The sequence below is a fragment of the Mobula hypostoma genome, chromosome 31, assembly GCF_963921235.1.
Source record: "Mobula hypostoma chromosome 31, sMobHyp1.1, whole genome shotgun sequence".
Lineage (NCBI taxonomy): Eukaryota > Metazoa > Chordata > Chondrichthyes > Myliobatiformes > Myliobatidae > Mobula > Mobula hypostoma.
This window is the reverse complement of record NC_086127.1, coordinates 2,305,468-2,333,105: the sequence shown is the minus strand read 5'-3', so window position 1 is coordinate 2,333,105 and position 27,638 is coordinate 2,305,468. Positions and strand designations below refer to the sequence as shown.

Genomic DNA, 27,638 nt, shown 5'->3' with positions numbered 1-27,638 from the left:
AAACCGCTTACCGTTTCTAACATTGTTCTCTCCAGGACTTTGCATCTCCTTTCCTGGTGTTGACAGTGTTTGAACTTCATCAACTTTATTGGCGATGGTTTCTTCGCATTCGGTAGCAGGCTGTTGCCCAGTCCATGGCTGAGAAATGGGCTGATCTTGATCAGCATCCAACTTCTGCTTGGAATTATTATCAGATGGAATGCGGTCTTCCTGGTGCTCGTCATTTTCTTTCGACGTTTCCTGGTTATTTTCTTGATGCGAGCCATCGTATTCTTTACACTCTGTAGGGGAAATTAGAATTTCAGGTCAGTTACGGTAGACGAGTGTTGTTCACTCGTCTCTGTCACTGCGAGAAAGAAAATAATATCCGTTTGAAATGTATGAAAAACATTCATCAACATTACTTAATTACACAATTACTGTGGCTGTGCCCTTTAAGAATAAGTATCCCTGTTTGAGTACTGTTGCTGGGGGGACAGCATACCTGGGGGAAGCAACATTGGACGTGCCTCCGGCACAGAGCCCTGTACCTACGAATGATAGGGGATGGAAGAAGAGGACAACAGTAATAGAGGATTCAATAGTTAGGGGGTCAGATAGACGATTCTGTGGACGAAGTCAGGAGACCCAGATGGTATTTGTCCTCCCTGGTGCCAGGATCGGTGATGTTTCTGATCGCGTCCAAGAGATCTTGAAGTGGGAAGGAGAGGAATCAGAGGTCGTGGTACATATAGGTACCAATGACATAGCTGGGAAAAAGGGAGAGGTCCTGAAAGAAGAACATAGGGAGTTAGGAAGGGAGTTGAGAAAAAGGACGACAAAGGTAGTAATCTCGGGATTACTGCCTGTGCTACGCGAAAGTGAGAGTAGGAATGCAATGAGATGTAGAATAAATGCGTAGCTGAGAGATTGGAACAAGGTGCAGGGATTCGGGTTTTTTAATCATTTAGACCACTATTGGTGCAGTCATAACCTGTAGAAAGGGGACGGGTTGCACTTGAATCACAGAGGGCCAATATCCTGGCGGGGAGATTTGCGAGGGCCACTAAGGTGAATTTCAACCAGAATGGTTGTGGGGAAGGAATCAAATTAAGGAGACTAGGAGAGGGGAGGTTTATGTAAGGGAAACAGAGGAAGAAGATAACAAAGTTGTTTGCTCCACTAAGGATAAACAGCGAGTGGGAGGTGGAAAGTTTCTTAAATACATCTATTTTAATACTAGGAGCATTGTAAGAAAGGTGGATGAGTTTAGAGCACGGATTGATACCTAGAAATCTGATGTTGTAGCTATTAGTGAAACGTTTTCGGAGGAGGGGTGTGATTGGCAACTAAATATTCCAGGATTTCGTTGCTTCAGATTGAGAGAATAGGAGGGACAAGAGAAGGAGGTGTTACATTGCTTGTCACAGATTATATAACAGCGGTGCTCTGGCAGGATAGATTAGTGGACTCGTGTAGGGAGGCTATTTGAGTGGAATTGAGCAATAGGAAAGGTGTTGTGACGCTTATGGGGGTGTATTATAGACCACCAAATGGGGAGCGAGAGCTCGAGGAGCAAATTTGTAAGGAGATAGCAGATATTTGTAGTAAACACAACGTTGTGATTGTGGGAGATTTTAGTTTTCCACACATAGACTGGGAAGTCCATTCTGTAAAAGGGCTGGATGGTTTGGAGTTTGTGAAATGTGTGCAGGATAGTTATTTGAAGCAATACATAGAAATACCAACTAGAGAAGGAGCAGTTTTGGGTCACCTGTTAGGGAATGAGACAGTGCAGGTGACGGGCGTATTTGCTGGGGAGCACTTCGGCTCCAGCGATCATAATACAATTAGTTTTTATAATTCTGGAGAAGGATAGGACTGGACCTTGGATTGAGATTTTTGTTTGAAGAAAGGCTATCTTTGGGGACATACGAAAGGATTTAGAAGGAGTGGATTGGGAATATTTGTTTTATAGGAAGGATGTAACAGAGAAACGGAGGTCACTTACAGGTGAAATTTTGAGGGTTCAGAATCTTTATGTTCCTGTTCGGTTGAAAGGAAAGGTTAAAAGTTTGAGTGATCCGTGGTTTTCAAGAGATATTCCAAACGTGTTTCAGAGAAAGAGAGAGATCTTCCATAACATAGGCAGCTTGGAGTAAATGTGGTACTCGAGGAATATAAATAATGTAAAAACGTATCTTAAGAAAGAAATTAGAAAAGCTAAAAAAAGATACGAGGCTGCTGTGGCAAGTAAGGTGAAAGTAAATCCAAAGGGTTTCTACAATTATGTTAGTGGCAAAAGGATAGTGAGGGATAGAATTGGTCCATTGGAGATTCAGAGTGGACGCCTATGTGCGGAGCGAAAAGAGATGGGGGAGATTTTGAACAATTTCTTTTCTTCGGTATTCACTAAGGAGAAGGATATTGAATTGTATAAGGTAAAGGAAACAAGTAGGGTAGTTATGGAAAGTATGACAATTAAAGAAGAGGAAGTACTGACACTTTTAATGAACATAAAAGTGGATAAGTATCCGGGTCCAGATAAGATATTCCCTAGGACTTTGAGGGAAGTTAGTGTAGAAATAATAGGGGCTTTGACAGAAATATTTCAAATGCCATTAGAAACGGGAATAGTGCCGGAGGATTGGTGTATTGCTCATGTGGTTCCATTATTTAAAAAGTGTTCTAACAGTTAACCCGGCAATTATCGACCTGTGAGTTTGACGACGGGTGTGGGTAAATTGATGGAATGTTTTCTTAGATATGGTATATATAATTTTCTGGATATACAGAGTCTGATTAGGAACAGTCAGCATGGATTTGTGCGTGGAAGGTCATGTTTGACAAATCTTATTGAATTTTTTGATGAGATTACTAAGAAAGTTGACGAGGGTAAAGCGGCGGATGTTGTCTATATGGACTTCAGTAAGGCATTTGACAAGGTTCCACACGGAAGGTTAGTTAGGAAGCTTCACTCGTTAGGCATTAATATGGAAGTACTAAAATGGATTCAGCAGTGGCTACATGGGAGACGCCAGAGAGTAGTGGTGGATAACTGTGTGTCAGATTGGAGGATGGTGTGTAGCGGTGTGCCTCAGGGATCTGTACTGTGTCCAATGTTGTTTGTCATATATATTAATGATCTGGATGATGGGTTGGTAAATTGGATTAGTAAGGATACAGATGATACTAAGATAGGTTGTGTTGTGGACGATGAGGTAGGTTTTCAAAAATTGCAGAGATTTAGGACAGTTAGAAGGGTAGGCTGCAAGATGACGGATGGAATTTAATGCTGAAAAATGTGAGGTAGAACTGCTCAAAATAGCACATACATGGTAAATGGTAGGGCAATAAATAATGCTTTAGAACCGAGTGATCTAGGAATAATAGTGCATAGTTCCCTGAATTTGGAATCTCATGTGGATAGGGTGGGGAAGAAAGCTTTTGATTTGCTGGCCTTTATTAATCAGAGCATTTAGTATAGGAGTTGGGATATAATGTTGAATTTGTATAGGACATTGGTAAGGCCAAATCTGGAGTATTGTGTACAGTTATGGTCACCAAATTATCGGAAAGATGTCAATAAAATTGAGAGTACAGAGGAGGTTTACTAAAATGTTGCCTGGGTTTCATCTCCTAAGTTACAGAGAAAGATTGAAAAAGTTAGCTCTTTATTCTTTGGAGCGTAGAAGGAGACTCGACAAGGGTATTTAAAATTACGAGTGGGATTGATAGAGTTGACGTGGTTAGACTTTTTCACTTGAGAGTGGGGAAGATTCAAACAAGAGGCCATGGGTTGAAAATTAGAGGACAAAAATTTAGGGGTAGCATGAGGGGGAGCTTCTCTACTCAGAGAGTGGAAGCTGTGTGGAAAGAGCTTCCAGCAGAAGTGGTTAAGGCAGGTTCTTTGTTGTCGTTTAAATTTAAATTGGATAGATATATGGATAGCAAAGGAATGGGGAGTTATGGGCTGAGTGCAGGTCGGTGGGAATAGGATAGGGTAAGAGTTCGGCAGGGTCTAGCAGTGCCGAGATATCCGTGTTGTGATTGTTATATGGTTATATGGTTAATCAACATGGCTACACCCACTGGCACATGACACCCATTGTTATCATTTCACTTAGAGCAACTACAAAATGCCAGGGCAGCATGTTTCCCAACTATTTAGGTCAGTGGTACCTATCCTAGGGACCACAGACTCTTCGGGCGTACATGGATATATCCGATGGTCTCCGTGATCTTGGATGCGGGGAAAATAAATACAATATTTTGACGTATTACGGAAAAAAAAATCTTAAGAACTCTAGCTTATTCGTATAACCTTCAGGTGGTAGCTGATTAGTAGCAGCTGAACTGCAGTTGGTGCTACCTAATGTGTCTCCCTGATTCTGATTTCTTCTGCTATGCGGTGAACTACTTTATATTAGCAGTTTTCTGTATTAGCAGTGTGCCATGCTGTAAACTGATTTTTGGCTTTGGCTAAGTTAAGTACACAGTTCAACGTAGGACCGTGAGTTAACCATTCGGGACTTTGGGATGTGGGCAAGGTTCGAGAGAGCTGTGGGGAAGAGTTTTATAAAGGATAATAGTATTTTTTTTATCAGTAGGTTAGAGATGCAATGAAGTAAATAACGGAAGATTCGACGAGAGGACGCAGTTGCAAGCGGTGCTTTACGAGACGATTGAACCCAAGATGGGAAGCTCCACTGATCAGCAATGATGAGAATTCAGCACCGTGAGTTACGGTTATTCCTAGCTTTAGGACGAGCCGAACATCAGCGGCCATGTACGAATTTACAAACACCATTTCCAGAAAAGTTGGGATATTTTCCAAAATGCAATAAAAAAAAAACAAATATCTGTGATATGTTAATTCGCCTAAACCTTCATTTAACTGACAAAAGTACAAAGAAAAGAGTTTCAATAGTTTTACTGACCAACTTATTTATATTTTGTAAACATACACAAATTTCGAATTGATGGCTGCGCACCCTCGACAGTAGTTGGGACAGAGGCATGTTTGCCATTGCGTTACATCACCTTTCCGTTGAATAACACTTTTTAATGGTTTTGGAACTGAGGATACTAATTGTAGTAGATTTGCAATTGGAAATTTTGTCCATTCTTGCTTGATATAAGACTTCAGCTGCTCAACAGTCAGTGGTCCCCGTTGTCTGACTCTCCTCTTCATGATGCGCCTTACATTTTCAATAGGAGATAGATCTGGACTGGCAGCAGGCCAGTCAAGCACACACACTCTGTGTCTACAAAGCCACGCTGTTGTAGCCAGTACAGAACGTGGTCTGGCATTGTCCTACTGAAATAAGCATGGACGTCCCGGGAAGAGACGTCACTTTGATGGCAACATATGTCTCTCTAAAATTCTAATATACACCTCAGAGTCAATGGTACCTTCACATACATGCAACACACCCATGCTGTGGTCACTGATGCACCCCCATACCATCACAGATGCTGGCTTTTGCACTTTTCGCTGATAACAATCTGGATGGTCGTTTTCATCTTTGGCACGGAGAACTCGACGCCAGTTTTTTTTTTTTTTTCCCGAAATCTAGCTGAAATGTGGACTCTTCTGACCACAGTACGCGGTTCCAAAGTCTTTCAGTCCATCTAAGATGAGCTCGGGCCCAGAAAACTCGCCGGCTTTTCTGCATAGAGTTGATGTATGTTGTTCCTCCTTGCGTAATACAGTTTCAAGTTGCATTTCTGGATGCAGCGACGGACTGTGTTGAATGACAATGGTTTTCCGAAGTACTCCCCAGCCCAGGTGGCTATATTTGTCAAGGTAGCATGACGGTTTCTTAGGCAGTGCCGCCTGAGGGCTTGACGATCACGCGCGTTCAACAGTGGTTTCTGACCTTGCCCTTTACGCACTGAGATGTCTCTGAATTCTCTGAATATTTTCAGAATATTATGTACTGTAGATGTTGAAAGACCTAAATTCTCTGCAATCTTGCGTTGAGAAATGTTCCTTTACAACCGACTAACAATTCTGTCACGAATTTTGGCACAAAGGGGTGAGCCACGACCCAACCGTGCTTGCAAAGACTGAGCCTTTGATGGACGCTCTTTTATACACAGTCATGACACCTCACCTGCTACCAATTAGCCTGCTTAATGTGGAGTCCTCCAAACCGGTGTTACTTGAATATTTGTGCACTTTTCAATCTTATTTTAACTCGGTCCCAACTTTTGTTGAGTGTGTTGCAGCCATCAAATTTAAATTTGTGTATATTTACAAAATACAATTAAGTTGGTCAGTAAAACTATTGAAAATCTTTTGTTTGTACTTTTGTCAGTTAAATAAAGGTTCACGTAAATTAAATAAAGCTTCACGTAAATTAACATATCACAGATTTTTGTTTTTATTGCATTTTGGAAAATATCCCTACTCTTCTGTAAATGGGGTTTGTAGATTTATTTAACAGTAATGGTCTCTTTAATTTACACTTTTCTTTTCTTTCTTTTCTTTTTTCTCTATAACTATTAAATGAAGCTCAAATGAATGAACATACTTAATAACTTTATAGATTATACAATATGCTATTTCTTGCCCTCCGATAATTGCGTATGGACAATATATGCAGTTCATTCAGTTAAATTGACATTTCTTACATCGGAACATACGACTCTTCTGATTTGTTGACCATCAAATCATACCGACCCTTGCTATATTTGTTTATGAATGGTGATCTTCGCATCATTGCGTCAGGCAGCTGTTAGCAGAGACGGCTAATAAGCTGTATTTGTATAGGAGCCCTCCTTCACTCCCTGTATTTCCATGACTGTGTCACTATCCACAACAGTAATCTGCTGATTCATTTTGTGAACGAAACTACGCTGATTGGCGTCATCATAAATAGTCATGAGGCAGCCAACAGAGAAAAAGTCATCACGAAGACACAGTGGCGACAAGAAAACAACCTCTCCCTCAATGTGGCCAATAAAAAATGGAACTGGCTATGGTCTGCAGGAGGAACGGAAACAAGCTCATCCTTATTGACATAAATAGATCTGGGGTTAATAGGTTGAGAGAATTTCAATTGTTAGACATAAACATCACCGGGGACCTCACGAGAACTGTACAAAACGGCTGTGCTTTGAAAAAAAAAGACACAACAGTGCCGCTTTCATCTCAGAAGGTTGAAGAAGTATGGGACGGGCCCACAAAAGCAATGAACTTTCTACAGGGGTACAACTGAGAGCATCCTGACTGTCTGCATTACTGCCTGCAATCGGAACTGTACTTCCCTCAATCGGAGTTGTCTGTAGAGAGTGGTGTGGATAGCACAGCTCATCTTCAGATGTAAGCGTCTCTTTATTCAGGACATTTAGAAAGACAGGTATGCAAAAAGCGTCCGAAGGGTCATTGGAGACACTAGTCGCTCCAACTCCAAACTGTTCCAGCTGATACCATCCGGGAAATGGTTTCCACATCCTTACTATAGTCAGGCGAACAGTATTGAGCACTGTACTCCAAGTGGAATCTGACCAGGTTCCTATATAGCTGCAACATTACGTCTCGGCTCTTAAACTCAATAGCATGATTGAATAAGGCTAATACACCTTATGCCTGCTTAACCACAGTCAACCTGCACAGCAGCTTTGAGTGTCCTATGGACTGGGACCCAACGTCGCTCTGATCCACCACACTGCCAAGCGTCTTAACGTTAATGCTATCAGCTGCCATCAGATTTGGTCTACCAAAATGAACCACTTCATACTGATTTGTGTTGACCTGTACCTACCACTTCTCAGGCCAGTTGTATATCATATCAATATACTGCTGTAAACATGGACAGCCCTCCACACTATCCACAATACCCGCAACCTTTCAATACCGAAGTAAAGTATTTATTAAGTATTTATGCTATCTCTCCCCAGTTCATACACACTTTTCCACTGTCACATTTGATTACTCCTAGTCTCTCACGTCATAGTCTCTTGCTGTTCACATACTTGCAGAATGACTTCGGGTTTCCTTAAACCTGTCCGCCAAGGGATTCTCATGGCTCCTTCTGGCTCTCCCAATTTCATTCTTTAGATCCTTCCTGCTTGCTTTATAATTTTATAGATTTCTATCATTTTTAAACTTTTTTTTATCCCTTTGTATGCTTTTCTTTTCATCTCCTCTAGATTTTCAGCAGTCTTTGTCCAGCATGGTTCCTGTTCCCTACCAACCTTTCCCTGACCCTGGTCTCCTGAAGGAGTAGACAGTTTACTCTCTATATTAGGTGCTACCTGGCTTACAGAGCTCCCCCAGCATTCTGTGTGTGTTTATTCGTCTAAATATACTTATAAAAATAATGAATTGATTTTGTTTATTTAGAGCTGATCAATACACCTGCAGTAATATGAACGCTCGTCCTAGCGCTGCAGAGCACGGCTAACACAATTTCTATGTATTATCGCTAATACCTGTTTTTTGCAACATATTGTAACAGAACGTTTTACCGCATCCGACTATGTTCTCTTCGGGGATTTGCATCTTCGCTCCTGCTGTTGGCGATGAATGAACTTCATCAGCTTTATTGGCGATGTATTTTTCACTTTCGGTAGCAGGCCATTGTTCAGTCCATGTCTCAGAATTCGGTTGGTCTTGATCAGCATCCAGTTTATGCTTGGAATCATTATCCGGTTGATTGCGGTCTTCCTGTTGTTGTTCATTTTCTTTCGATGCTTCCTGGGTAATTTCGTGGGGCAAGCCAGCGTTTTCTTTAAAATCTGGAGGGGAGATTAGAGTTTCAGGTTAATTATGGCGGAAGAATGTTGTACACTCGTCTCCATGGCTGCGAGATTGAAGAGAATTTTCAGCTTGAAATATACGAAGAAGATCATTCACCAAAATTACTTAATCAACACAACTACAACCGAGTGAACATGACACACGTACACCTTTCATAATCACATTGATCTAAAAAAAATAATCGTCGTCATTTTCCCATTTTGCATCTATATGGGAACTACTATAAGCACGAATTTCAATATATTTCACCTAACAGGCCGACGGTTTACTTTAATTTTCATATGTACATGCGCTCGTTGAAATGCGAACCGCGGGCTTTCTCTAATGTTACATCGCCGCTTCACTTCCAACGATCACTACCTTTTGGAAATTAAAACTTATCAGTCAGTCAGTGATGTGATGCAATGCGCAACATTTACTAAAACAATATTCCTTTAGTTATTGTCCCAGTCGCAAGTTCGCAATTCTGCATGCAGCCAAAGATAGTGTGTTTTATTTTCAGAATGGCTATATATCTTATGACAATCGAAACTGTACTTCCCTCAATCGCAGTTGTCTGCAGAGATTGGTGTGAACAGCAGAGCGCATATTCAGATGTTAGCTTCTCTTTATTCAGGGCATTTAGAAAGACAGGTGTGCAAAAAGGGTCCGCAGGATCATTGGGGACCATAGTCGCTCCAACTCGAAACTGTTCCAGGTGCTACCTTCCGGGAAATGGTACCCAATACAGACAATATCCTTGTAAATCTGTTAGGCACAGTTTCTATGGTTTCCACATCCTTACTGTAGTCAGGCCAACAGTATTGAGCACTGTACTTCAAGTGGAATCTGACCAGGATCCTATATTGCTGCAACATTACGTCTCGGTTCTTAAACTCAATACCATGATTGAATATAGCTAATGCACCGTATGCCTGCTTAACCACAGTCAACCTGCACAGAATCTTTGAGTGTCCTGTGGACTGGGACCAAAGATCGCTCTGATCCACCACACTGCCAAGCGTCTTACTATTAATGTTATCAGCTGCCATCAGATTTGGTCTACCAAAATGAGCCACTTCATACTGATTTGCGTTGACCTATATCTACCACTTCTCAGCCCAGTTGTGCATCCTATCAATAGACCGCTGTAACCACGAACAGCCCCCCACACTATCCACAACATCCGCAACCTTTGCGTCATCAGAAAATTTACGAACCACGCCACCACTTGCTTATCCTGGTCATTTATAAAAATCACGAAGGGTAGCAGACCCTGAACAGATCCCTGAGGCACACCACTGCTCACTGAACACCATGCAGAATATGAACTTCCTACAACCACTCCTTTACTTCTGAGTGCAAGCCAGCTCTGGATCCGCATAAAAAATATCCCCTTGGATCCCATGCCACTTTACTTTCGCAACAGGCCTTGCATAGGTACCTTATCACGTGTCTTCCTCAACTCCATATACATTTTATCTACGTCGCTACCTTCTTCGAGGTGTTTACTCACATCCTCAAAAAATCAGTAAGGCTCTTAAGGCACGACCTGCCTTTGACAAAGCCACGTTAACTATTCCTAAACATATACTGCCTCTTGAGAGGTTGATAAATACTGCCTCTCAGGATATTCTCCATCAACTTACCAACTGAAGTAAGACTCACTGGTCTATAATTTCCTGGGTTTTTTCTCTACTCACTTTCTTGCGTAAGATAACAACATATCCGCAAACCTCCTATCGTCTGGTACCTCTCGTGTCCTCATTGATGATGCAAAGATCATCGCTAGGGGCTTAGCAATCTCCTTCCCGGCTTTCCACAGTCTACTCGGGTACATTCCGTCCTGTCCCGGTGACATATCGAACTTGATTCTTTTCAAATGCTGCAGTACATCCTCTTCCTTAATATGGACATGCTCAAGCTTTTCATTCCGCTGAAAGTTATACCTACAATCGCCAAGATCCTTTTCCATAGTGAATACTGAAGCAAAGTATTTATTAAGTATTTCTGCTATCTCCGCCGGTTCATACACACTTTCCAACTGTCACACTTGATTACTCCTAGTCTCTCACGTCATATTCTCTTGCTTTTCTCATACCTGTAGAATCCCTTCGGGTTTCCTTAAACCTGTCCGCAAAGGGATTCTCATGACTCCTTCTGGCTCTCCTAATTTCATTGTTCATATCCTTCCTGCTTGCTTTATAATTTTCTAGATCTCTAAAACTATCTAGCTTTTTTTTTATCCCTTTGTATGCTTTTCTTTTCTTCTTGTCTAGATTTTTAGCAGCCTTTGCCCAGCATGGTTCCTGTACCCTACCAAACTTTCCCTGTCCCTGGTCTCCTGCACGAGTAGACAGTTTACTCTTTATATTAGGTGCTGCCTGGCCTGAAGAGTTCCTCCAGCATTGTCTGTGTGTTTCTTCGACTTAATATACTGTATGGAAATGATAAATTGTCTTTGTTTATTTAGAGCTCATCAATAAAACTGCAGTAATATGAACGCTAGTCCTAGCACTGCAGAGCACGCCTAACACATTTTCTATGTATTATTCCTAATATGCATTTTTTGGCAACATATTGTAACAGGACCCCTTACCGCATCCAACTATGTTCTCTTCGGGGATTTGCATCTCCTCCGCTCCTGCTGTTGACGATGAATGAACTTCATCAGCTTTATTGGCGATGTATTTTTTACTTTCGGTAGCAGCCCATTGTTCAGTCCATGTCTCAGAATTCGGTTGGTCTTGATCAGCATCCAGTTTATGCTTGGAATCATTATCAGGTTGACTGTGGTCTTCCTGTTTTTGTTCATTTTCTTTCGATGCTTCCAGGGTAATTTCCTGAGGCAAGCCAGCGTTTTCTTTAAAATCTGGAGGGGACGTCAGAGTTTCAGGTTAATTGTGGCGGAAGAATTTTGTTCACTCGTCTCCATGGCTGCGAGATTGAAGAGAAATTTCAGTTTGAAATGTATGAAAAAGATCATTCAACAAAATTACTTAATCAACACCGCTACAACCGAGGGAAAATGTCAAATGTACATCCTTCATAATCACATTGATTTAACAACAACCGTCATCTTTTATTTTTCCCATTTTGCATGAACTTTAATTTTAATTTGTGCATACGCTCGTTGAAATGTGAACCGCCGGCTTTCTCTGATGTTACATCGCTGTTTTAGTTCCAACGATCACTACCTTTTGTAAATTAAAACTTATCAGTAAATCAAGGATGTGATGTAATTAGCAGCATCCACTAAGACAATATTCCTTAAGTTATTGTTCCAGCTGCAAGCTCGCATTTCTGCATGCAGCCAAGAAAGGTGTGTTTTATTTTCGGAATGGCTATATATTTCATGACCTTACAGTTTGCTGTTTTACAATCTGAGTTTTTTGCTCGTTTTGGTTCTCCGTTTTTACGCGATTTTTAAAGCATTGCGGTTTGGTTTACGTTGTTTCGTAGCTGTTGTGGTAAGACAAATGTCAGGCATTGCTACGTATAAAGCTTGACACTAAATGCTCTTTAAATTTCGAAAATTACATTGTGATCCTTGTTTATTTTGAACGTAGTAAACTGTCTTCAGTGAGATTTGAGTCAATTCCAGATCTATAAGTTATGAACGATGAAGTTCTCTATTAATTAAGCTTGGTAAACTTTTAATTCGCAGGAGTATATAACGAAACAAGTCTCAACATGTTTTTTTAGTCATGCTCTCCGAACCTTTTCACCCTGCATCGCTCTCGTGTTCACAGTACATTAACTGGTATGGTCCAATTTCTGCCCGATCATCCTGTGGAATTTTATAGAGTTTGTCAATATTTTCATAAATTTCTGGAGGGAAAATTTTAATGATGATTTGCATAAGGAAATGAAACATTTCGCTGAAGTCTACGTTGCCAGTTGGAACAGAAATTCTAAAATAATCAAATCAAACTACAACCGAAGTTAATCCTTCCTGCAGCAACACGCTACAAATCAACTTTGAAGCATACCACATTCTGCTTACACAGAACCATAGAAACATAGAAAACCTAATGTACAATACAGGCCCTTCGGCCGACAATCCTGTGCCAAACAGGAGACAGCTTCTGACTATCTACATGATCAATGCCTCTCATCATCGTATACACCTCTAGGATGTCACCTCTCATTCTCCTTTGCTCAAAGAAGAAACGGCCAAGTTCACTCCACTTACTCTCATAGGGGGTTATCCTCAGTCGGGGTACCATCCTTGTAAATTCTCTCTGCACACTTTATATAATTTTCACATCCTGCCTATAGTGAGGTGACCAGAAATGAGTGCAGAACTCCAAGTGGAGTCTTATCAGAGTCTTTCAAAGATATAACATTGCCCCTCGGCTTTTGAACTCACACCCACAGTTGATGAAGGCCAATACACCGTGTTGTATTATTTCTTAATGTATACATTACTAAATTTCAATAATAGAGGACTACGTGAGTTCATAATCTAACCACAGAACAACCTGCGCAGCAGCTTTGAGTGTCCCGTGGACTCGGATGCGAAGATACTCTGCCCATTCACGCTGCTAAGAGTCTTACCATTATTACTATATTCTTCCATCATATTTGACATACGAAAATGAACCACCGCACACTTATTCGGTTGAACTCCATCTGCCATTTTTCAGCCCAGGTTGGCATTCCATCAAGGTTCCGTTATAGCTTATGACAGCCCTCCACACTATCCACAACACTCCCAAACTTTGTGTTACCAGCAAATTTACTATCCCATCCCTTCACTTCCTCATCCTGGTCATTGGTAAACATCACGAAGAGAAGGGGTCCAAGAACAGATCGCTGAGACACACCGCTGGACACCGACCTCCATGCCGAATATGTGCTGTCTACAAACATTATTTGTTTTCTGTGGGAAAGCAAATTCTGGATCAACAGAGCATTGTCCCCATGAATCCCATGCTTCCTTAGATTCTCAATAAGCCTTGCATGGATGACCTTATAAAATTCCTTTGCTGAAATCCAGACATACCACATCTACTGTTCTAACTTCATCTCTGTGTTTAGTCACATACTCAAAAAATTCAATCAGGTTCGTAAGCCTTTGACAAATGCATCCTGACTATTCTGAAACATATTAGGCCTCTCCGAACGTTCATAAATCTTTCCTCTTCTCCATCAGCTTACCAACCACTGATGTAAAACTCACTGGTCTATAATTTCTTGGGTTATCCCTACTCCTTTCTTAAATAGGGGAACAACATCTGTAACCCTCCAATCATTCGGAACCTCTCCCGTTCCCTTTGATGATGAATGCTCATTGTCAGCGGCTCAGCAATCTTTTCTCTCGCCTCCGACAGCAGCCTGGAGTATATCGCGTCGGTTTTGGGTTACTTACCGAAATTGATGTTTTCCAAAAGTTCCAGCACACCCTCCATCTTAATGTCTATATGAGGAAGCATGTCATTCCTCTGCAAGTCCTCCCTATAATCGCTAAGTTCCTTTTCCGCAGTGAATACTGAAGCAAATTATTCCTGATGAATTACCTCCACTACCACCTCCGGTTCCATACAGATTTTTCCACTGTCACGCTTGATTGGTCCTATTCTGTCACGTCTTTTCCACTTGCTGTTCCCACAGGGGTAGAATTCCATGGCGCTGTTCTCAATCCTGCTCGCCAAGACCCTCTCAGGGCCCCTACTGGCTCTTCTAATTTTCTTCTTAATTTTATTCCTGCTCGTCTTTAATTTTCTAGATCTTTATGATTATATAGTTGTTTAAATCTTTCGTAATCGTTAAATTTATTCTTCACTGGGCGTTCAACCGCTTTTGTTCACCGTCGATCCTGTACCCTACCATTCTGTCCCTGTCTTATTGGAACATACCTGTGCAGAACCTCACGCTAATATCCCCTGAACATTTGCCACATTTCTCCCTACATTTGACTAAGAACTTCTCCTCCCAATTTCTGATTGATGATGCCTGCCTGATAGCATCATACTTCGACTTTCTCGAATTAACCGACTTGTCTGCTCCTATCCCTCCCCAATGCTTATTAAAGAAGATAAAAAGGAAATTACATATTGCATTGAACTGCAGCTTCTAAGTTAACAAGTTTCACGTCACATGCCGGTGATAATACACCAGATTCTGCCGGTGATCACTATCTCCCAAACGTTCTCTTACTAAGAGACTTGTCACCTGATATGGTTCATTGCCCAATACCGGATCAAGTACAGCCTCTCACCTTGTCGGCTTATCTACATATAGCGTGCCAGCAATAACACGACTTGGAGCCATCTGTTGTACCGGCTTGTGTTACAGATGCTCCCAGAGCGTGGAACTCCAGCTATGGCCGGCTGCTGTGATGTCTGCGGAGATCATGATATGAGCGCATTGCTAGCTATTTGCCCTTCAGTGTCACAGGCCTCTTTCCACCCCTGTATAGCTCTTTCTATACCACGGACATATTTTCCCACTCTACCCCATCTCGTTCCCGTACTTTCGCTGGCATTAGAATGCTTGAATTGCCTTTGGTTATACAGCGGCTATTGTTGTGACGATACCTTCTTGTAGCTCAGAGCAATGACAGCCATATAGCAACAGTAAACACTGATTGACAAGCACAAACCTACCCAGCTACGGGGCACGTGCACATCACAAGACCAGGCGATCTGTCGATCATCAACCTCTTCATTGTCAGTTCTTGAATCCAGTACAAATACAGAAGGTGTGCAACCAGTTTTCCACAGCGTAACTGCACATCCAGTTGAAGCAATAGATGCTTGGCCTTTCAGATACTCACGAACTTGCAATGGGCATGCAATAAAACAGTGTAAGATTCGGAATGGTGCCCTGAAGGAGGGTGACGTTAAACTATTTACTGCTTCCATAGGTGACGCCTGACCTGCTGAGCTTCTCCACCATCGTGTGTGTTACTCTTTGGGTATCTTTTTAACATAATGATAAATTACATAGGTCGATTTAGAGCTGATCAATATATCTGTAGAGACACGAAAGCCATTCTCAGCCCTGCAGAGAACAGTTAACAAATCTGTCAACGTATTAATTCCTAGTACGGAAGTTTTTGCAGCAGATTGTAACAAACACCTTACCATTTCCACCGATGTTTTCTTCGTGGCTTTGCATTCCCGCTTCTGATATTGACGATGGTTGAACTTCATTAGCGTTATTGGCGATGGCTCTTTCACTTCCGGTAACAGGCTGTTGCCCAGTCCATGGCTGAGATTTGGCCTCGTCTTGATCAGCATCCAACTTTTGCTTGCAATCATTATCAGATTGACTGCGGTCTTCCTGATGTTGCTCATTTTCTTTTGATGCTTCCCGTGTATTTTCCTGAGATGAGTCAACATTTTCTTTAAGCTCTAGAGATGAAGTTAGAATTTCAGGTCAGTTATTATGGCCGAATGTTCTTCACTCGTGGCTGCGAGGTTGAGGAGAATTTTCAGATAGAAATGAATGAAAAAAAAACAACATTCACCAAGATTAATTAAATAACACGAAAGCATCCACCTGCGCATTACACAGATTACTTTCATTTCACTTAGAGGAGGTACAAAATTCAGAGATCAGCGTGGTTATCAAAACAGTTAAGCTCAGGGGTTTCTAAAGTGGCCTACACGTATCCTTCGAGGAACTATGGACAGGTCACAGCGGCTCCGTGATCTTGGATGGGAAAAATACATTTTTTTTGTTTGCAGCCATTCAGTAAAGTATTTCGAGAATGGGTCAGAACGCTTTAAAGGACAGCCAAAGACGTCGTTATATTAAAAACAAAAGAAGAACACGAGCTTTTTTGCTTGAACTTTATATGGTAGCTGCGCAGTAGTAGCTAAACTTCAATCCCTGCTACTTAATGCAACGCCCTGACTATGCTGTGAGCTAGTTTATATCAGCAGTTTTCTGTAAAAGGAGTGTGCCATGCTGAGAAGTGTGTTTTGGCTTCGGCTAAGTTGAGGACACATGTTGTCCAACGTGGGAATGTGAATTAGCCAGTCCGGATTGTGCGATGTGAGAGAAGGCGCCAGGGAACAGTAGGGAAGAGTTTCTAAAGGACAGTATCTGGTTCGTCGTCTTTTGGCGGAGGATGCGGTAAAGAGAAGATCGGAAAATACGACAAGAAGACGCAGTTAGAAGCAATACTTCACGAGGCGAAGGAATCCGAGATGAGAATCTCTATCCATGATGGGTGATGAGAATTAATCGTCATGGCTTGCGGTCATACCCAGCTTTAGGAGAGATGAACTCCAAAGTTTAAGTACGCATTAAGAGAGATTGAACTGCAATAGTGCCGTTTTCTTTACTATCTCTTCTTCTTTTCCTTCTCTTCATAACTATTTCAAAAAAGCTGAAATTAGTAAATATATTTATAATATTTACAATTTTGGGGATTATACGATTTGCTTTTTAGTGTCCAAAGTTAATTGTGCATGGACAATATTTACAGAATATTCGCAAAAACGGACGTTTCATTCATCGGAACATCACGACACTCTTGTTTGCTTGAACGGCAAATCATACCGACCCGAGACATATCTGTATATAAAAGGTGGTCTCCGCACCGCTGAGTCACGCGGCTGTTAGCAGAGCCGGATAACGAGCCCGAGGAGAATGTTAAATGATCTGCTCAGAGTGGGTTGAATCCTGCGGTAATACAGCGAGTTTGTAAACGCAATCTGTGCAGCGTTTATCGGCATCCAGTCGATGCAGTCCACACCTCAAATTTGGGGCACAAGTTGCCCTCACCGACGTATGGATTCACGATGCATACGCTTCAGTACATCAAACTTCAGCTCTGGCCTGTACTTACACGCTGCATGAGGATAATAATCTAACTAGACTCGTCAATAGTTTACTTTTATCCTTTTTGTATCGATATGGACATCTTAGCAGAAGCACTAGTTTCAATGTACAACACCCACTACGCTCTCCGTCTATATTGCTGCTTTTTTTTTGCACTAAACTGCCAAAAATAATGGACAAAGTAATTAGCGAATGAAATAAGTCAACTACAACATGTGAGGAAAATCCATGGGCAATTAAGACTGACGATAATTATATAGAAGTCTACACATACAGAACGAGCATTCGGTGTCGTACTCACGTAAGCAAAAATTCTGGACGCAAAGAAGGTGATAGATCAAAAAAGAGCAATGGATATGTCTCTATCTACTTCGGCAAAACATCTGACAAGATCCCTCGTGGTAATCTCAGACAGATATTACGAAGGTATCAAATTAACAGTGAATTTAAAATTTTAATCCATTATAAGCTGGCCCATAATATACACAGAGGAGAAATCGGTGAGACGTTTTCAGGCTGGAGGCTAGTGTTTTTTTTTTAGCATACCGCAGGGATCTGCGTTGTGATCCCTGTAATGATTAGCATAAATAACGAAGTTGTAAATCCGGATGGGTTAGTTAGCAAACACGAAAACAGTACAAAGACTGGAGACATATTGGAAGTGAAGAATATTGTCAAATAACATCACCCCATCATACAGATATGGACGGAGAAACGGCATATGACACTGAAACCGGCCAAGTGTAAAGTGTTGCAGTTGGGGAGATCAATTGCAAATCAACACTGCCCAGTTGATGACATGATATTTAATAGCGTTGACGTACAGAAGCATCTTGGGATCGAAGTCTCCAAACTGCAGGAATGTGTCTGCAGAGGGTGATAGAATGTCAAAGAGGCGCCCAGGAGAGAGGCATGTGAGTCCTTGCACTCCACAGCAGGCGGTGTGGCGTGGCGTCCCGTTTGAGTCGGCGCTGCCACGTCATGTTCCCTCAGCAGAAAGCAGTCCATATTCTGTTCGGCTGCGGTTTTCTGCGACATTCATTGATACGGGCCTTGAGCCTAATGTTTCTGTGACTGTGTTTTTTTCTGATGTCATTGATATGTTTACATCTTATTACTGCTTTAACCTGCATCTGCTTGTTGGTTCTGGGTTTTGCACCTTGGCCATGGAGTATCGCCTTTTTATTTGGCTGCATTCATGGGTTCACGCATAGTTGAACGGCAATTAAATTTGATCCACGAACTTTAAGATATAGCACATTCGTATTAAATAGTTTAGATCATGAGGTCAAGAGCCAGGAAGTTATATCGAAGCTGCATTAAACTATAGTTAGACCTTAAGACTGCTCAGTTCTCTTTGGTCCATAATGGGAAACTTCAAGGGATTACAAAAGAGGCTTGCAAGGATATTGGCAAGATTGGAGAGCAGGGTTGCCATAAGTAGAGGTTGTTTTCTCTACAGGCGTCGAGAGTTAGGGGAGATTATCATTCAGGTGCATATGGTTAATACTAAGCAAAATGATAGCTCTGTTTGGATTATTTCCGCTGAAGGGAGCTCTATGATTATATGTCTGCAATGATGCTACGCACATACTACCATATATTTTACCTTTCCATCTACTTTGGTTATAATACGATAAGCCAGAACCAATCAGTACCTGTTCGTAAAATTTCATTCAGTATTTTCCTTAGATCTGGATCTATATTCTGAAATTTCAGAAGTCTTTTCCAAACTTGTCGTACTTTTTTATCGTCACTTTCACTGATAATGTCAAAGAGGGATTGGCGAGGATCATTCTTTGCAAGTAGCTCCTGCAGAAATATCTGGATAAATCATGTAAAAATTACACGGGTTAATGAGATCATAATCACTACACCAAATATCCCCGATGAGGATTCGCAGTGCTACTCAATTGCAGGCGCTCTTGGCGAGCTTTCAATGTAAACCACAGTGACATAAATGCAAGGTAGCAAACGCAGTTAGCGACTAGACTTGTTGAAAACAAAATAGTATGAATAGAATGTCTGTTATGAGTAAATTCTGCAGAAGAACATGAAAAATGCCATCTGATAGTTTTTCAATTTATATTATCTGCTTGCATTTTACCTGGCATTCATCCGAGGTTATTACATTTTCTTGCCCCATAATCCATATGAAATCAGCAATTGTTTTTTGAAAGACACCTTGAAATCCCTGGAGATATTTCTGTAAAATTCTACGTAGTTCCTCGGCGTCTGCAAATGTCACGGTGTCGTTCAATGTCGTCCCTGGGGGTGAGAACGTGAACAAATAAAACAATTTCACTGCGATGAACGTCAGCGTGAGAGATTTTGGATATTCCGCCCATTGAGGATCCGAGGCTGACATTTGTCTGTGATTATTCGGAAAACATGCTCTCAACAGTTTGGGGGAAAGCATTTCACTCTCTGTCCACCAGAAAATCCATATGATGCCCCTAACCTCTGCACTACATTTAGTTCACCAGACGTCCACCAGAAATAGAAACATAGAAAACCACAATACAGGCCCTGCGGCTCACAAAGCTGTGCGAACATGAGCTTACTTTAGAAATTACCTAGGGTTACTCATAACCCTCTATTTGTCTGAGCCCCATGTAACTATCTAGGAGTATCTTAAAATACCCCATCGTATCTGCCTCCACCGCCGTCGCCGGCAATCCATTCCACGCACTCACTACTCTCTGCGTAAGAAACCTACCCCTGACATCTCCTGTTCGTGCTTCAGAGCACCTTAAACTGTGTCCTCTCGTGTTAGCCACTTCAGCAATGGGAAAAAGCGTCTGACTATCCACACGATCAATGCCTCTCATCATCTTATACACCTCTATAAGGTCACCTCTCATCCACTTTCGCTTCAAGGAAAAATGTCGAATTCACTCAACCTATTTTCATGAAACATGCTCTCCAATCCAGGCATCATCCTTGTAAATCTCATCTGCATCCTTTCTATGGTTTGCCCAGACATTCCGTAAATATTGGATAGAAGCGGCAGAAACTTTATGACTACATGCTGGGCAATCAGGATGCTACGTTGATAACGGAAGAGTGCTTTGGAAAGGCCCATAAAGTGAATAACCTTTCTTGCAGTTCCTCGTTCATTACAGACATGAAGTATTTGCATAGGTCTACGATTCACATGGTCAGAAATATTGAACACTTTAGTAAATCTTTATGTTTGATAGGAAATGCCCATGAATTGAATATTATTTCTACTCTTTCCAACTTCATTTCAGACTTTAACCAATTGCATAAGTCTAATCAGGAAATCTAATCATGTCGCTTCCTTTTTCCTAATTACACAGAGACATGGACGTATGAGCAAAGCATCAGAAACAACGGCAACAAATAAATCGTTACTGGACTCAGAAGACTGGCTACGTAAGTGCTTCGAATTGGTGAACTGGATCGTGTTCTGTGAGTCATCCGTGCAGGAATCAGCGGAGATATGGCATGAGATCAGACACTATCGTAAAGCTTTATAGGTGTATAGTGAAAAGTGCGCCCACTGGATGCATTACAGTCTGGTGCAGGAGCACCATTCCCTTTGAGCAGAAAATCTGACAAAACCTACTGGATTGCGCTGAAATCCTCCCAACTCTCGGGCATATCTGCATGAAACGTTTCCGACGGAAAGCAGCATCCATTATCAAAGAGCGTCACCACTAGGTCATTTGCTGTGCTTGCTACTGTCATCAGGTAAAAGGTAAAAGTACCTCAGAACTTTCTCCACCAACCAACAGGCTCTTGAATAAAAGGAAGTAAGTGCCCTCATTTAAGGATTCTTTTATTTTGTTATCTCATATTCGATATTAATTGCTATGCATTTAGACATGCATTTGTTCAGTTCCCTCTCTATCTATACGCACGTACTCTGGTAGTAAAGGTCGTTTGGACGTTGACCTTAAATGAACGACAACAGCACAGTAATCAGGAACATTACAAAAGCACCTTTACACACGCGTAACGACACAGAAGTATTAAGAATATTCACCAACTGGAAGCTCAGTATGTAGAAGAGATTCGATACTTGCTGAGAGCTACATAGGTGGCGTTGAGGCATAACGAACGAGAGGAGTACAAAGGACCATTTGCAACATCTGGCAAATCATTTCAAAATCAAAGTGGCAATTTCCTACTAACTATTAATCACAGTAAAATTCTCAACAGTTGTTGCAATACTCGAATTTCATCACCTCCAACAAAGCAAAGCAAGAAAATAAAGAGTAACATATATGACAGCTTTTCACTTCCAAATGAGATCTCTAATATTTTTGTCCTCGTTTTTGTCAACCAAGCCTGTCATAACAGGTCAGCAGAAAATGACATTTCATTGGTACTTTACGCACCTCTGGAACACTAGTGTAAATTAAGATACAGACATCAGGATGTTCTACAGTGACTACTGATAAGCATTCAACACTATCATCCCCTCAACCCTCAGAACTAAAATTTAAAGCTTGATGTCGATAATTCCTTGTGCAACTGTATCGTCGATTTTCAGAATGGCAGGCAGTGACTAGTGGGGTGCCGCAAGGCTCAGTGCTTGGACCCCATTTGTTTGCAATATATATTAATGACTTGAATGAGGGAATTAAATGCAGCATCTCCAAGTTTGCGGATGACAGGAAGCTGGGTGGCAGTGTTAGCTGTGAGGAGGATGCTAAGAGGATGCAGGGTGACTTGGATAGGTTAGGTGTGTGGGAAAATTCATGGCAATGCAATTTAATGTGGATAAATGTGAGGTTATCCACTTTGGTGGCAAAAACAGGAAACAGATTATTATCTGAATGGTGGCCGATTAGAAAAAGGGGAGGTGCAACGAGACCTGGGTGTCATTATACACCAGTCATTGAAAGTGGGCATGCAGGTACAGCAGGCGGTGAAAAAGGCGAATGGTATGCTGGCATTTATAGCAAGAGGATTCGAGTACAGGAGCAGGGAGGTACTACTGCAGTTGTACAAGGCCTTGGTGAGAACACACCTGTAGTATTGTGTGCAGTTTTGGTCCCCTAATCTGAGGAAAGACATCCTTGCCATAGAGGGAGTACAAAGAGGGCTCACCAGATTGATTCCTGGGATGGCAGGACTTTCATATGAAGAAAGACTGGATGAACTGGGATTGTACTCGTTCGAATTTAGACGATTGAGGGGGGATCTTATTGAAAAGTATAAAATCTTAAATGGATTGGACAGGCTAGATGCAGGAAGATTGTTACCAATGTTGGGGAAGTCCAGAACGAGGGGTCAAAGTTTGAGGATAAAGGGTAAGCCTTTTAGGAACGAGATTAGGAAACACTTCTTCACACAGAGAGTGATGAATCTGTGGAATTCTCTGCCATAGGAAACAGTTGAGGTCAGTTCATTGGTTCTATTTAAGAGGGACTTAGATATGGCCCTTGTGGCTAAAGGGATTAGAGGGTATGGAGGGAAGGCTGGTACAGGGATCTGAGTTGGATGATCAGCCATGATCATACTGAATGGCGGTGCAGGCTCGAAGGACCGAATGGCTTACTCCTGCACCTATTTTCTATGTTGCTATGTTTCTATTTGCAGAGTACAATCAGTAGGGCATGACAACAACAGCACTCCATCATCATCAACAGCACAGGTGCACAAAAAAAAAAAAAAACACGTGTTCTTAGCCCCAGTCCTACCAGATTTATACCTGTGACAGCTTGGTTGACTGCAGTTTCAAATCTGTGTTGTATGCTGACGTAATCGCTGTCGTGGTAAAAAATCAAAGGTAGTGGCAACTCACTCTACAATACAGGACCTTCGGTCCACAATGTTGTGCCGAACATGCAGTTGCTTTAGACACTACCTAGGGTTACACATGTCACTATATTTTCCTAAGCCCCATGTACCGATCAAAAAGGCTCTTAAGAAATCCTACTGTATTTCCCTCCACCACCATCACGGGCATCCCCTTCCACGCACGCACGACTCTGCGTCAGAAACCTACCCCTGACATCTCCTCTCTATTTAATTTCCAAGCACCTTAAAACTGTGCCGTCTCATGTTAGCCATTTCCTCCCTGGGAAACAGCCTCTGACTACCCACATGATCAATGCATTTCATCATCTTATACACCTCTATCAGGTCACCTCTCATTCTCCTTCGCTAAAAGGAAAAAATGACAAGTTCTCTCCAAGTATTCTCATACAGCATGATCGCCAATCGAGGTAGCATCCTTATAAATCCTCTCTGCCCCCTTACTGTAATTTTCACACCCTTCCTGTAGTTATGTGACTGTAACTGTGTACAGAACTCAAAGTGTGGTCTGACCGGAGTCTTTCAAAGATATAACATTACCGTTCAGCTTTTGAACTCACTCCCAATGTTGATAAAGGTCAATACACCGTATGCCTTCTTAACCACACAGTCAAAATGCGCAGCTACTTTCAGTGTCCTATGGGATCGGACCCGGAGAACTCTCTGATCCTCCACACTACTAAGATTCTTACTATTTTTGCTATATTCCGCCATCATATTTGACACAACAAAATGAACCACCTCACACTTCTCGGATTGAACTCCATCAGCCACATTTCAACCGAGGCTTGCTTCCTATCGATGTCCAGTTATAAACCGTTACAGTCCTCCACACTATCCACAACACTCCCAACCTTTGTGTCATCAGCAAATTTACTAACACATCACTCCACTTCCTTATCCAGGTCATTTGAAAAAAAATCACGAAGAGAAGAGGACCCAGAACAGACCGCCAAGGCACACAACTGGTCACCGACTTCCATGCCGCATATGATTCGTCTACGAACTTTCTTTGCTTTCTGTAAAAAAGCCAATTCTGGATCCACAAAGCATTGTCCCCTTGGATCCCATTCTTCCTTAAAATAAGCCTCGCATGGGGTACCTTATCAACTGCATTGCTGAAATCCATATGCACTGCATCTACTGTTTTACCTTCATCCATGTGTTTAGTCACATCCTCAAAATATTCATACAGGCTTGTAAGGCACGACCTGCCTTTGACAAATTCATGCTGAGTATTCCTAAACATATTAGGCCTCCCAAAATATTCATAAATCCTTCCTCTTCTCCATTAGTTTACCAACCAGTGAAGTAAGACTCACTTGTCTGTAATTTCCTGGGCTCTCTGTGCTCTCTTTCCTGAAAAAAGGAACAACATCCGTAACTCTCCAATCCTGCGAACCTCTCCTGTCCCGCTTGATGATGAAAAGATCATTGTCAGTGGCTCAGCAATCTCTTCTGTCCCCTCAACAGTAGCCCGGCATGTATTGCGTCTGTTTCCCGTGACTTATCCACCTTGCTGCTCACCAGAATTTCCAGTACATCCTCCATCTTAATGTCTATATGCTCAAGATTTTCAGTCCGCTGCAATTCATCTCTATTATCTCCAATTTCCTTTTCCGTAGTGAATATTGAAGCAACGTATTCATGAAGAACCTCCGCTACATCCTTCGGTTCCATACACACTTTTCCACTGCACGCTTGATTGGTCCTATTCTCTCACGTTTTTTCCTCTTGATCTTCACGTATTTGTAGAATTCCATGGCGTTTTCCTCAGTCCTGCTCGCAAGATATTCTCAGGGCCCCTTATGGGTCTTCTAATTTCTTTCTTAATCACATTCCTGCTCATCTTTGATTTTCTAGATTTCAATCATTATCTAGTCTTTTTGAACCTTTCGTAATCTTTTCCTTTATCCTTCACCAGGCTATCAACAACCCTTGTTCACCATCGTTACTGTACTCTACCAACCTTTCCCTGTCTTATTGGAACGTACCTATGCAGAACATCACGCAAATATCCCTTGAACACTTGTCATATTTCTCCGTACATTTCCTTGAGAAGGTCTGCTCCCATCGTATGCTTGATGGCTCCTGCCTGATAGCATGATATTTCCACTTCCTGGTATTAAACGTTAACCGATTTGTCTGCTCCTATCCTGCTCCGATGCTTCGTAAAGGAGATAGAAAAGAAGTTTGGTATTGCATTGAACTGCTGCTGCTAAGTTAACAAATTTCACGTCACATGCCGGTGACAATAAACCTGATTCTGATTGTGATCACTATCTCACTGAGAGACCTGTCACTTGATGTGGTTCATTGCCCAATATCAAATCAATTACAGCCTCTCAATTTGTGGGCTTATCTACATATAGCTTGCCAGCAATAGCACGACATGAAGCCAACTTTTGTATAAGATTGGGTTACAGATGCTCCCAAAGCATGGAAATCCAGCAATGGCCGGCTACTGTGATGTCTGTAGAGATCATAATATGAGCACATTACTAGCTGTTTGTCCGTCAGTGTTACAAGCCTCTTACAACCCATATACACCTCTTTCTGTACCACGCACATATTTGCCCATCCTACCCAGTCTCGTTTCCATACTTACGCAGCGTTAGAATTCTTCAATTGGCTTCGGTTATCCAACGGCTATTGTTGCGACGATACTTACTTGCAGCTCAGACAAATGACAGTCATATCGTTACAGTAAAAATTGGTCGAGCAGAACAGTCCTACCAAGCTGCAGACCACGAGTAAATGGCAAGACATGGTAATTTGTCGATCATAAACCTTTTCATTTTCAATTTCTGAATCCAGTATGAATCCAATTAGTATGCAAGCAGTTATCCATAGCGTAACCGGATTTTCACTTGAAGCAATACATGGATGGTCCTTCGTACACTCGCGAGTCAAACAGTTCGGCAGGCTCACATTTCGCATGCGACAAACATACCGGGCTTCAAATCTGCCAGCCAGCTGACCCTCTGTGCAGATGCTGATCCTTGTTCAATGTTACAGTTGTTGGAAACTACCTTCCAGATCCACACTTACATCTGACTTACATATCATTCTTGACCTATGGGAGAACATCACTCGAAATCTCGCTCCGGCTTTTATATGCCCGTTAGAACACTAACATAAACTCGCAGTTGTTGTATCAGTCAATTCGTGGAGACTAACCAGGGAGAAATTTACAATGGGTGAAGGGATATGGTGTACTGTTGATTTGTAATTCACCCAGCGGAATTTTCGCTCTCTCACGAACTTACACCAGGCATGCGATAAAACAGTATAAGATTCGGAAGGTTGACTGTTTACTGTTTTCATAGATGTTGTCGCCTGACCTGCAGAGCTCCTCCAGCATGTTGTGTGTTCCTCTTTGGGTATATTTTTTTACCATAATAATAAATTACATATATTGATTTAGAGTTCATCAGATATCTGTAGAGATAGGAAAGCCATTCTTAGCTCTGCAGAGAACAGTTAACAAATTTGCCCACATATTATTACGAATACGCATGTTTTTGGAAGCAGATTGTAACAAAACACCTTACCATTTCTACTTATGTTCTCTTCGTGACTTTGAATCTCCGCTTCTGATACTGACGATGTTTGACCTTCATCAGCCTTATTGGCGATGGCTCTTTCACTTTCGGTATTGGCTTTTGCCCAGTCCATGGCTGTAATTTGGCCTCGTCTTGATCAGCATCCAGCCTTTGCCTGTAATCATTATCAAATTGACTGTGGTATTTCTGGTGTTGTCCATTTTCTTCTGTTGCTTCCCGGGTTCTTTCCTGAGGTGAGCCAGCGTATTCTTTAAATTCTAGAGGCGAAATTAGAATCAGGTCAGTGATTATGGCCGAATGTTGCTCACTCATCCCTGCGGCTGCGAGATTGTGGTAAATTTTCAGATAGAAATGTATAAAACAAACATTCACTAAAATTACATAATCGGCGCGACTACAGCCACCTGTGCATTACACAGGCTGTTGTCATTTCACTTGGAGGAGATACAAAATACATTTATCAGCTTGGTTATTGAACAAGTTTAGCTCCGGGGTTCCTAACCTGGCCTACACGTACTCTTCGAGATTCTATGCACAGGTCATATCGGCTCTGTGATCTTGGATGGTCAAAAATACAATTTTATGCTTACTACCATCCAACTGAAATTGAGGATATACTTAAAATAATTTATTTTAAAATATATATTATGCTAATTGCATTTCAGTATAATTGGTTTATTTTGTGACCATACGTATAAATTTCATTTTATCTATTTTAGTAGATTATTTTGAGAAGGGGTCCATAGGCTTTA

At 41.6% G+C, this 27,638-nt stretch overlaps 1 protein-coding gene across 7 annotated transcripts in view; it reads right to left on the bottom strand.

The window, feature by feature from the left end:
- The window catches only part of LOC134339998 (myb-like protein X), a 57,260-nt gene extending 30,124 nt beyond the window's left edge, over nt 1-27,136 (bottom strand). For 4 of the 7 annotated variants that reach the window (XM_063036853.1, XM_063036855.1, XM_063036857.1 and 1 more), the window contains exons 1-7: nt 26,875-27,136; nt 19,635-19,795; nt 19,186-19,351; nt 15,820-16,089; nt 11,328-11,600; nt 8,422-8,727; nt 12-281 (exon numbers count right to left, since the gene is read on the bottom strand). In XM_063036853.1, the coding sequence (XP_062892923.1) occupies nt 12-281; nt 8,422-8,727; nt 11,328-11,600; nt 15,820-16,089; nt 19,186-19,351; nt 19,635-19,795; nt 26,875-26,998 (1,570 nt within the window). In that variant the 5' untranslated portion in view covers nt 26,999-27,136. The remainder of the gene's footprint in view (nt 1-11; nt 282-8,421; nt 8,728-11,327; nt 11,601-15,819; nt 16,090-19,185; nt 19,352-19,634; nt 19,796-26,874) is intronic. The other 3 variants (XM_063036854.1, XM_063036858.1, XM_063036859.1) reach the window with 3 other exon arrangements.
- Between the last annotated feature and the right edge of the window lie 502 nt (nt 27,137-27,638).